At 42.5% G+C, this 12,373-nt stretch overlaps 1 protein-coding gene across 2 annotated transcripts in view; it reads left to right on the forward strand.

Annotated features, from left to right (window-relative positions):
* Positions 1-12,373, forward strand: part of DNAJC6 (DnaJ heat shock protein family (Hsp40) member C6) — a 153,383-nt gene that overhangs the window by 5,040 nt on the left and 135,970 nt on the right. Inside the window, exon 1 of one of the 2 annotated variants that reach the window (XM_086717214.1) lies at positions 5,615-5,832. The exons of the other annotated variant lie outside the window; for it this stretch is intronic. Coding sequence (XP_086573340.1) covers positions 5,811-5,832 — 22 coding nt within the window. The 5' untranslated portion in view covers positions 5,615-5,810. Of the gene's footprint in view, positions 1-5,614; positions 5,833-12,373 lie in introns of those variants that run through there. 2 annotated transcript variants of the gene reach the window in all.

Below are 12,373 nucleotides of genomic sequence, written 5' to 3' on the forward strand. Positions count from 1 at the left end.
ACTATAGCCAGTCTCTGTCAGCATATGTGCTTTCCAGGACAAGTTACTTGGAGAGGAGGACAGGTGATCTTCAGTTAAATTCCTCACTGCCATTTTCTAGCCATATGTCCCTAAAAAAGTCACATTGAGTGGAGATAATGATTACTACCTAGGGATATTGGAAAGATCAAATGGGATCATAAATAGGAAAGGTCTATGTAAATATGAGGATATTTGCTAGGCTCTGTGAAGTAATCAACACTGTGACAGAGTGGAAAAGACTCACTGACCTGTGATCTTTAGGCTCTCTTTCTCCCCCTAGCATCTCTTCTGCATACAGGTGCATGATTGTTGAACAGTGGTTATCCAAGCGTGGTCTCCAGAGTAGCAGCATCAACATCTCCTGGAACTTGTTAAAAATGCAAATTGTTGGCTCCCACCTCAGAGCTACCAAATGAGAAACCAGAAGTAGGGTCTAGCAATATGTTTTAAAGTTGTTTTTTTTAAGTTTATTCATTTTTGAGAGACAGAGTGCAAGCAGGAGGTGGGTTGGAGAGAGACGGAAACACAAAATCTGAAGCAGGCTCCAGGCTCTGAGCTGTGAGCACAGAGCCTGACCAGGGGCTTGAACTCACAAGCTGTGAGATCATGACCTGAGCTGAAGTGGGACGCTTAACCAACTGAGCCACCCAGGCGCCCCTAGAGATCTGTTTTAACAAGGCTTGCAGTAATTTTGATGTATGCTAAAGTTTGAGAAACTCTGGCCCAGTGGGATCTGCAAAGGCTTTAAAGTCAGCAAATGTGGGTTCTAAATGTTAACTATCCCATTTGCCTTGAGTAACTTCCAGCATGAGCAAGTTACTGGGCCTCTCTTGGGCTTGCAAACTCTCATCCATAAAAGGAAGATGGTATCACCTCCCTCACAATGTTGTTTTGAGAAAAAAGTATCCTAGCTGCACTTCTTTTTAGTTATGTATCCTTTGGCAAGTCACTTTTCATTTCTGCCTCATTTTTTTCTCCTCTAAAAAAGATGGAACGGCAAGTGTTAACACAACTGCACTGCTTGCTGTGTGCCAGCCACTGTTCAAAACCTGTGCATATTTTTATGTTATTTAATTTTGATGGTAACCTTGTTTTACCACCTCTGTTTTACGGATGAGAAAATTGAAGCACAGAGAGGTTAAGTAACGTTTCCAAAGTTATGCACTGGGATGCAAAACCAGGCAGTGTTCTGTGAAAGTCTTTGCTTTAAACACAATGCTTGGCAAATAAATTCCCAATAAATGTACGAAGATGCTGTTAAGAACAGTGCTTGGGGGGCGCCTGGGTGGCGCAGTCGGTTAAGCGTCCGACTTCAGCCAGGTCACGATCTCGCGGTCCGTGAGTTCGAGCCCCGCGTCGGGCTCTGGGCTGATGGCTCATAGCCTGGAGCCTGTTTCTGATTCTGTGTCTCCCTCTCTCTCTGCCCCTCCCCCGCTCATGCTCTGTCTCTCTCTGTCCCAAAAAAAAAAAAAAAAAAAAAAAAACGTTGAAAAAAGAACAGTGCTTGGGACAGAGCTGGTGTTCCAAGTAGCAATGCCTTCTTCGTTGTCTTGTAGCTTGGCTTCATGCGAGCCTACCTACCTTTTCTTACAGTCATGCTGCCCTCCTCTGTGGTGACCCTTATCACAAACCTTCCTTCACCCCCAGTCAGCAATTTTTCTCTCTCTGTTTCACCTCCTTTATGGCCAGACAGATGCTCTGAGCAAACCATACAGGGGCTTGGCTGGATGGAGGAAGATTGAATGTGGCAGTGCCTGCCATCACCACCTCAGCATGTTTTGGGAATGGATGACTAAGCTAGAAGAGGGTCGGGGCAAGTCATTGAAAGGTCATTAGGTCTGCCTAATTTGGAACATAAGCTTCAAGTCTCTTTTGCTCTCAAATTTCCAAGAGAACGTAAAAGATCTTTTTTGCTCAGTTTTTCGTCAGAGTAAAATTTCCAGCTAGGAAGTTGAACCCACAATATTAACAGCCACATTTTCTCTTTCGCTTTTGTTTGAAAGGGACAATAAAAAGCCTTATTCTTGTTCAGTTCAGGGTTTCACTCATTGTTCTTGAAAATTCCATTTGGTCTTGCTCTCAAGATGGCCTCCCTTACTGGGCATGAGTCACTGGTCTGGTGACTCAGAAGTGGCATCAACCAAGACAAGGCCTGTGCAGAGCTGTGAAAGGACTTGGTGGCCAGTGGAGCCTGTCTGAGCTTTCGCTAAATCCAGTTATTGAGATAGGGGATCGTTTCCATTAATGGTTGTTTACAGTGCTCCTTGGTACCAGCTTATTTAAAGTGTGGGGTCTGTCAGAGACATTGCTTTATTTTGGAAAGCTCCAAGGCTTGAGCCCATTCTTGTCTGGGTGGGACCTTGGGGTTTACTGTGGGGTAGGACAAGGCTTCTGAGAATTCACCTGACCCTGCTTGGACTGGCCCCAGAATCAGAGGTCTAAGGCTTCTATAAATATTGTAGCAGGAGGGGAAAATAAAGGCTCAAAAAGAGCCTTTGAAAAGGACTTTGAACCTCTTTCCACTTAATTTTCTTTTAATTCAATTAAGGATGGATAGAGAGATGTACAGATAAGTGATAAAGCAAATAGAACAAAATGCACCATGCAATGCTTCCAACTTTTTTGTATGTTTGAAACTTTAAAAATTTTTTTTTAATGTTTATTTATTTTTGAGACAGAGAGAGACAGAGTGTGAGTGAGAGAGGGGCAGAGAGAGATGGAGACACAGAATCTGAAGCAGGCTCCAGGTTCCCAGCTGTCAGCACAGAGCTGGATGCAGGGCTTGAACCCACAAACCGTGAGATCATGACCTGAGCCCAAGTCAGGCGCTTAACTGACTGAGGCACCCAGGTGTCCCTGAAACTTTTCAAAATTCAATATTGGGTAAAATGTTGGGTACCCTAGAAATGACCACACCCTTGGAAAACATTGCTTCCTTTGCAATGTTGGAAAACATTGCAGCCCTTTTGTCACTTCCTTGTGTTTTTTCCTGGGAAGCCTACTTGATTAAAGCTCACCCCCTGGAGGGAACAAAGGCCTTTATGCCAAGGCCTTTATATTCTTTCTGATGTGTAACTCTCACAGTAGCCCTACAAGCTAGTTATTATTTTCTGCATCAGGCGCAGAGGGGTAAATTTGACCCAGGTCACAAGGTAGTAATATTAGTCTAATGGCATTTATGGAGCCCTCACTTTATGTGTCAGGCTCTGTGCCATGTACTTTATATATATATATATATATATATATATGTATGTATGTGTGTGTATACACATGTGTGTATATATGTGTGTGTGTGTGTATATATATATATATATATATATATATATATATATATATATAGACTCTTTTCAGCCTCACCCAACCCTAGGAGATAGGTTCCATTATTATCTGCATCTTACAGATTAGGAAATGTAGACAGAGAGAGGTGTAGGAAAGTGTCCTGGCTTACTTTAGGGGCCAGTAAATGACAGAGCCCATGTTTGAACCATCTCTCCTGCATTATGGCCCCTGCCATTCTATTGAAACCCAGGCAGGCAGGCGTTGGCATTCCTCTGCTTAATCACTAAATCAGCATACCTTGTAGAAACCTCTTGCCCTGAGGCCACAAGCTTCTTGAGGACAGAATGCTTTGCTCAGCAGCTGTGTCATTCATTCCCAGTGTTCAGGGCAGTGCCTGGCACAATGACTATTTATTGAATGAAAGAGTGCACAAATGGTGGCCTCTCACCACCTACTTCTTGTCTCCCCTCTGTGGCCCTAAAGTGCTCCTAACTGGGCACATTTTGGCTGTCCTGGACTTGGTCCTTGGCAATGGAGTTGCCGTGGTCAGTGGACCAACATGGTTCATTTGGTGGCCAGCAAGGAGTTCCAGTGAAGGCAGATTTTCCTCTCTGGTCTTAACTTGTCAAAGAGGAGCATAAAGGTATTCACTGCCAAGGAAAGATGGGAGCAAAAACCAAATACTAAAAATTTCCCCCAACTTTCAAGGAGTCTTTACAGTGTGGTAGCTAGAAATCAACTCCAGGACCCCTAGTGGCCAGGACAGGTTTTTACTCTGCAGCTATATTTGACTCTTGGGCTGCAATGACCAGATGAACACTAGCAGTTAGTTCTCTTAGCCCAAGTATGTTGCTAATTATACCTTGCTTTTATATAGGACTTAGTGTACAAAGTACCACATCTGTTCTCCCTTTTGATCTTCTGAAAAGCCTTGCACACACACAGGACACATATGATTAGCCCTACTTTACAGATGAGGAAACTGGTGCTAGACAGGTTGTCACCTACCCTACACCACTCAGTTAATAGTGTGGAGACAGGTCTTCAACTCTCTTATCTTGACTCCTGCTCCAGCAAATTTTCCATGTCAATATTGTGTTTCACCCAGCAATTTCTGGGGATGAGAGCAACAGGTAGGTGTATTTCTTGTTATTGCTCTACTCACAACTTAGTGAGGTCCTGAATTGGGTCAGTTAATGTTTTTGGAGATCAGCTGACTGATCTATAGTGGGGAATAACCACTACCCATCACCTACAGAGCAACTACGGCAGAGGAGGTCAGCTCAGGTCATTATCTCACGGTCCCACTGAAGCAGGTCTGAGCCTGCTTCAGATTCTGTGTCTACCTCTCTCTCTGCCCCTCCCCTGCTCACACTCTGTCCCTCTCTCTCTCTCTCTCAAAAAGAAATAAACGTTAAAGAAAAAAAAAAAAGACAATGTCTGAATGAAGATGTTCCAAAGGGACTATGATGACACTGACCCATGTTTCATAAAATAAATACCTCCTCTAGCCACCCTGTCTAAAATGGCATGTGTGTTACTTCATTACCATGTTTCATTTTTCCTCATGGCATTTATTTTTATTTATTATATGTTTATATTTGTTTGTCTAGGTCTGTTTGAATACCCCCACCAAAATGTAACAGCTATGAGCAGGATTTGGTCTGTTTTCTGTACTCTTGAATCCCTAACAGATGGAATTCTACCTGGCACAAATAAACATTTGTTGAACGAAGAAATGAAGGAATGAATCCTAGCTATGTAATGATTGAATTGGATGATTGAAAGATTTGCTTGAATCTTCCTTGGTCTCTAAGAGAGGGCTTTTATGGTCTCATCCCCATTTCTGGCTCAGCTTTAAGAATCGACTTACACCTGGATAAACTGGGTTCAATAATACGTGTCCATGCAGCAGACACAGGTCACCATACTACACTGTAGGTCTCTGTACTGTAACAGCCTGTGGGCAGCTTGAGGACAGGGACTGGTCCCCTTCACTGTTGTATCCTCACTACCTAGCATAAAGCCTGGTCCACAGAGAGGTGAAAGAAATATTTGTTGAATGAACGAATATGAAAGAGAAAGCACAGGTCTCTTAATTCCCTCCAAAATTAAGGTCTCTGTTTGAGAATACGCTGGGCACATGGCACATGGCACAGACATTCACCTTTCAACCGGAACCAAGTCTCTAGAGAGCCGAGGAGGCACTAAGCAGTTAGTTCCCTAACCTTAGAGAAGGAAAGGCAAGCCTAGACTCCAGATCCAGTTCCATGCCATGTTTTGGAATTTGTGTTTACGTCGGCCTTCATCCCCATCCTTTCAGCTCCAGCATAAGCAAAATTATCACCCCGCACACTGACTTGCATGCAATTATCAGAGCTCGGGTGCTCTTCCGTTGAGGGACTTCGCCCCTGAGATCGCTGACTTTCTGTGAATGACAAATCAAAAGTCAGGTTTGGAGAACCAGCCTGACTTTCCTGCTCATTTGCAGCAGAGGAAGGAAAGAGAGAATGAAAGATTCTGAAAATAAAGGTAAGGGGTCAACTGCAGAGGGGAGGCTAAAAGATGCTAGGGATGAGATGTCACTCCGCAGATATATTTAGTTTGTATTAATGGCTGACTATAAATTACTGTGTATGTTAGTTTAAAATTCTAGTTATATAATAAACATGACTTTTTTTTTTTTTAATGACTGGCTTTTAGTTTCCAAATATTGTGTCATTCAGTTTTCCATATTTGTGCTACCAAATAGAACAATATTTTTGCATTCTTCATTTAATCCTGGCTGAGTTACAGATACTTCCATTTCACAGATTCTATAATAGCTCCCAGGATTTTGACAATTTTATTTTGGGAGAGTTCACAATAGTTAATTAATATGTAGGCTTTCCATGCATTATTGCAATTGGAATATCTGAAATACTTCGGACTTCTGCAGTTTGGGTTCACAAGAAAAACGTTGGGTTCACAAGAAAAACGTTGACAGATAATTCCTTAACGTCAATCCTTAACGTTGGGAGGACCCAACGGAGAGCCATCATTGACCTTCAGAACTGTTTATCTTGCAGAGATATTCAGATGCAAACTACCCCCACCCCTCCAGCCTCCAGCCTAGAGACGTCCCTGGTACCTTACCCCCTACCCTCCAGCCCTTCACTCTAATTCTGTCTGAGCCATGGTGGGAGAGAGAAAAGGATTTAAATGAAAACTCAGGGAAGGGCAGGGCTCACTAAAATGAGCCAACCAATTTTTTAGTTCAACAACAGGGATTCTGGAGGATTCTGATGTTTTAAATTACGAGGCTCCTTAAATTTTCTGCCGCAGTTGGGGGAGGAGCGATAGACCCCAAGGTCTCCGGAGGCTCCACGTGTTCCCAGACCCTGTTCCCGGAGGGAGCCCTTCCTTCATGCTGCGTTGCTCCTGCTCCTTGTCCGGGTGCCGGTGGAAGGCGCAGAGGGGCCAGGCTCCTGGGGAAGCACACCCCCCTGCCCCCCCCCCCCCCCCCCGCCTCCCTTCCAGGAAAGCTCCTGGGAAGCCGCCGCAGCAGAGGACGCCATCTCCGCGCCACCGTACCCAACCCCTGCTTCCCGAGCGCTAATTTTAGGGTTTGCCGGCCTCCCTTTGCTCCCCCCGCGGGCTGTCGGTTTGCTCTCACCGGAGCCACTGCGCAGCAGTTAGCACCCTACCCTGTTTTCCCCGTGCGCTCTGTGTTAAGGAGGCCCCAGCATTTTGCCCTTGGGCACCCGGGCTGGGGTGCGCAGGTGGAGTCTGGCATGCCGCGCCCCGGGGAGGTTACTTGCTTCCACTGGGTCTCTCTCCCACGCGAAGTTGTTTGGGTGAGGGGGAGACGACACATGCCCCCAGCCTTTTCCTTCCTGTACGCAGGGCCGCCCGGCTTGGGCTTCCCCAGACCAGTTCCCAGCTGCTCTCTGGCTTGTTACAAGATTCTTACCGTGTGGTGGCCAGTGATGTTTATTACACACCAAAAAATGAAAAGGAAAAAAAAAAAAAAGCCATAAACAGCCTGAGGCCAGTGAGGAGACTGGCATTTTAATCCACTAAACTGTAATGAAGTCTCCAAGCAATGCTACTTTCTGTAGTGAAGCTTTAAAAGAGCCAGGGGTAGCTGATGTTGGAAGTTATCAACATCTAATAGGCTCTGGATCATTCACATCCATGTATTGATCTGTGTGGTTTTGATGTTCAAATTTTAATTAAGCAGCCATAGGTGAGGGAAAAGAGCTATGTAAGCATGGGCCTGGCCAGTGGAAAGAGGGCCTCTCCACTGCCGTTTCCTAAGCCAGCCTCTGGTGAACAAATAAAACCTGTGCCTATGTAATTAAAGTATTTCAAATGAACTTGAGAGTGTTGGCTTCCCCTGTGTTGATTTCAGTCAGTGGCCAGAGAAAGGGTTTTTGGAAAGAAAAAAAAAATTGCTTATATGCCATGTCATGCTAGGCCATGCTCATGTTTTAGAAAAGTTAAGACTGCCTCAATTGGACGCTCAGGATGAGGCTAATATTCAGCATGGTTTGGAATTTTAACACTCAGTTTCTCAGCGTGTCAATGTGTTTTAAGGTTCACGTCTCTCGCTGCTTTTTGAGGGGAGGTGGTATTTAGAATTTTTGTTTCCCTTTGTTTTGGAAAGAGCTTTGAGGATAGTTAGGTTCGGGCTTGTACCACCTAACTTATTAAATGTGACCAAGGACAAGACCCTTTGTTTCTTTGGATCTTAGTTTCCTTATTTCTAAAATGAAGAAATGTTAGACTGGATCACTGCTCTTACGATTGTGGGTGGTAAGAAAAGAATCTAGTGAGTCTCCAGCAGCATTTTAGAAAGATGACGTAGCACAGAAGGTATCAGACACCACTGCACCCAGTGAGGGTAAACACTGTTTTCTGAAACTTGTTTTAGATTCTGTGCTTGTTTATGTATGTAGGTATGGGCTGCCTTGATATCAGGTCTGTTTCTTACTGTGAATCCCAGCCGAGGGTTTGAGAAACGCTGAAATACAGCACAGTGTATTAACATGGTTTTCCGGGAGTCTGTGAAATGCAGTCTTCTCTATGCATGTCCATTTTGTTTATGTTTGAGGAGAACGTCAAGAGTTTTCCTCAGATTTTCAGAAAGTTCTAAGATCCCCAACAGGTTCAGAATGATTGTTTTTTTTAAGGTCTCCCAAGACCCTTCCAAGCCAATTTATTAATGATCATAGACTCTTTCCAGGGCCGGGAAATAGGTGTGTGTTGACAGAGACCAGCTGAGTATACAGTGTGAGGTGGCCATGCGTATGCGTGTGCGTGTGCGTGCGTGTGCGTGTGTGTGCGTGTGCGTGGCATCTGTGCCGGGTCGTGAGGAAAAGGTGTGACCATGGTAACCAGACCATGAGAGCTATTTCTAGGTTCCAGAGTACCAGTTGGTGACCTGAATATGAAACGTAAATATCTAAAAATTAGTGTTTATGCTGAAAATACCACAGAAAAACTATTACAATGTTGTGAATTGTTTCGGAAGACTGAAAACAAAGAATCAGATAAAATCTGAAGAGATTGTCAGGGGAAAATAAATTATCCAGGTATTGGTAGGCAGAAACTGAATTTTTATAAGCTATCCTCACATGACTAATGTTCAGTAAATGCGGAGTTGGGATTTAACAAATGCCTTTCTTTCTTCTCCTTTTGGGACATCTTGTCTTAAGATGGTTCAGTGAGGCTTTTAAATACAAAAGGTATTGTATAACATTTGCCCTGCATATCTCAAAATGGTTTGTAAGCCAAAAGAAAATATTATGTATGAGGCACCTAAGAAGAAAATAGTTGAATGCATTAATAAGTAGATATTGGCAAACTTGACAGTTAATTAATAATAATAACCATAGCTGCTATTTGATGAACAACTAGTATGTGAAAAGCTCTCTGTGACGTGCTTTATTGTCACAACGCTGTAAGGCAGGGGGTATTGTACATGTAAAGAAATGGATTAAGAATTTTGTAGAGGGACACATAGTAAGTAGCAGACTTAGGATTCAAACCCAGATAATTTTACCTCCCACATCATACACGTGGTAGTCAAGGGCTTGAGCATAAGTCACATGGTGAAATTGCATACTTACTACTAAAATTTTCAACGTCGTCTATTATTAGAATTAACTTACTTACTATAAAAAGGCATAGGAGAGCCTGAAAAATGATGGCTTTTGACTAATTTTCTGGATTGTTTATTTGGAAAATAGGCGTTCCAAGTCAGCTTGAAATTTCCCATTTATTTTTAGTAAGTTCTCTGAGTATTTTATGTAACAAGGTTTTAAAAGTAGTGATATGAAGGAATAGGAGCAGAGAGTTTGAAAATTTGGTTGGGAAAAATTTTTTTTCTCCAAGAGTTTAGGACAAAAAGTTCTTTTAAACTTTGTTATTTTTTCATATTTTATCTCACAATAACAAGCATGACATTTTTGGAGCAAATGAAGTTATATATAACATTTTAATGTGGTAAAACCAGGTGTAGAGCATTCTCTAGAGCATTGTCTATGCGGGCAGTTCTTGAAAGAATCTGATTTTTCAGTGAAAGTTATTATAAAATCTGATTGAGTGTTTGAATATGGACAGACCTAGACTTCTGGGTGCTAAATATTAAGAAGACTGTGGTGTACATCCCGTCAGTCCATAATCCATACAGTAAGTGTAAGGAAATCAAAAAATGTTGTGACTTTTCTTAACCACTATGACTGTGTTGATACTTTTAGAGGAAACTCAAATTCCTTCAGGGATTTTTGTCATTGCTGCTTGTGACTTGGGTAGGTTGGAGAAATGATATGTTGGCTGGGATGATCTGTAAATGGTTGACTGATTTCTTAGTTTTCAGGGCTAGCATGTGATACAACTGGGTTTTAAGGCTGGTCTCTACCAGTGGTTTTCAAATGGGCACAGTACTGCTTTCTGGGGGACACACTGGAAGTAAATAGGGGCTCTAGAAGCATTCATTGGGAAGAAACCAGAAATGTGGTAGATGTCCTGCAACGCTCCGGACTATTGCATTCAGTGACCAATTATCTTGTGTCCTGTGCGACTTTCGAATGTTTTGCTGAACAGGTAAATGAAAACCCTCTATACTTTTCTAAGCCTAGAACGTGCACTGGTTTTACTCTGAAATATATATACACTGAAATTTCCAGGATTACAAATGCTGTGTAAATTGAGGAGAGATTATACTTAATTTTGTTCAGAAAAACTACTTACCCAAAGCAATGCTGCTTGTATTTGAGAAACCAGTAGAACGCACCTGTCTCGTTCAGTCTACATAGAAGTACATGTGTGTGACTACGTTATTATATATTCTAATATAGTACTGCTTGAGCATTTGCATATTGAAATCCATTTGGGTTTTTTTTTTTTTTTTTTTTAACGTTTATTTATTTTTGAGACAGAGAGAGACACAGCATGAACAGGGGAGGGACAAAGAGAGAGGGAGACACAGAATCGGAAACAGGCTCCAGGCTCTGAGCTGTCAGCACAGAGCCCGACGCGGGGCTCGAACTCACGGACCGTGAGATCATGACCTGAGCCGAAGTCGGACGCTTAACCGACCGAGCCACCCAGGCGCCCCCATTTGGGGTTTTTTTTGAGTTTATTTATTTTTGAGAGAGTGGACAAGTGGGGGAGGGGCAGAGGGGCAGAGAGCAAGGGACAGACAGACAGAGACAGAGAGAGACTCCCAAGCAGGCTCCGCACTATCAGCACGGAGTCCGATGTGGGGCTCACATGACCAGAGCTGAAACTAAGAGTTGGACGCTTAACCGACTGAGCCACCCAGGCGCCCCTGTTTTATTATAAATAACGTTTCTTTTACTTCTCTTACATTATAGTTGGCATATTATATATATTTTTAATTTTGTGTATTATATATATTTTTGTTGAATTTTGTTTAATTTCAGTTTCATTTTGAGATACTACACAGGGAAATACAAAATATTTTTATATCTACATATATTTGTGTTATTCAGACTATATAAAATGACTTTATTTTGACCTCAGTGATTTTAAATTTTTTTTTTTTCAACGTTTATTTATTTTTGGGACAGAGAGAGACAGAGCACGAACGGGGGAGGGGCAGAGAGAGAGGGAGACACAGAATCGGAAACAGGCTCCAGGCTCTGAGCCATCAGCCCAGAGCCCGACGCGGGGCTCGAACTCACGGACCGCGAGATCGTGACCTGGCTGAAGTCGGACGCTTAACCGACTGCGCCACCCAGGCGCCCCAATGACCTCAGTGATTTTAAAGAATTTGAGCCAACATTACAACTTTTGAAGATTATATATTCAATTCTATATTTCTGGTTCCTTAAAAAAATTAGAACAATCTACCACAATGGGATTGAGCTGAGCATAAACTTCCCTCTTTATGGCAGAAATACTGGGATATAGATGTCATAAGTCTTCTTAGAAATGATGTCACTGGTAATTGCTTTTATTTATGCTACTGTAACTGGTATTTTAAAATTTTATTCTCTATTGCTTGTTGTTAAGAAATATAGCTGATTTTTATTTGTTGACCTTATTTCAGTGGCCTTGACTAATTCACGTATTAATTTTAATAGTTTTTAGATTTTTACAGGCAGTTATATTTCTGTGAATAATGACAATTTTATATCTTCCTTTCCAATCCTTAGACTTTTCATCACTTGCATTATTGCACTAGCTAGGGTCTCTCTCACTATATTGAATAGAAGTGGTGATGGTGATTATCCTTATTTTGTTCCTCATCTCAGAGGAAAAGCTATCAATATTTGACCATTACTTAAATACAATATTTGATGCAGGATTTACCTAGGAACTTTTTTTTTCTGTTTGTTTATTTTTGAGGGGGGATGGTGGCAGAGAGAGAGGGAGACACAGATTCCAAAGCAGGCTCCAGGCTCTGAGCTGTCAGCACAGAGCCCAATGCAGGGCTCGAACTCACCAACTGTGAGATCGTGACTTGAGCCAAAGGCAGATGCTTAACTGACTGAGCCACCCAGGTGACCCACTTGGGCATTTTTAAAATTCAGATTAGGAAAGTTATCTTCTATTCTTAGTA

This window comes from Puma concolor, chromosome C1, assembly GCF_028749965.1.
Source record: "Puma concolor isolate L17-30 chromosome C1, mPumCon1.1.hap2, whole genome shotgun sequence".
In the NCBI taxonomy this organism is placed as follows: domain Eukaryota; kingdom Metazoa; phylum Chordata; class Mammalia; order Carnivora; family Felidae; genus Puma; species Puma concolor.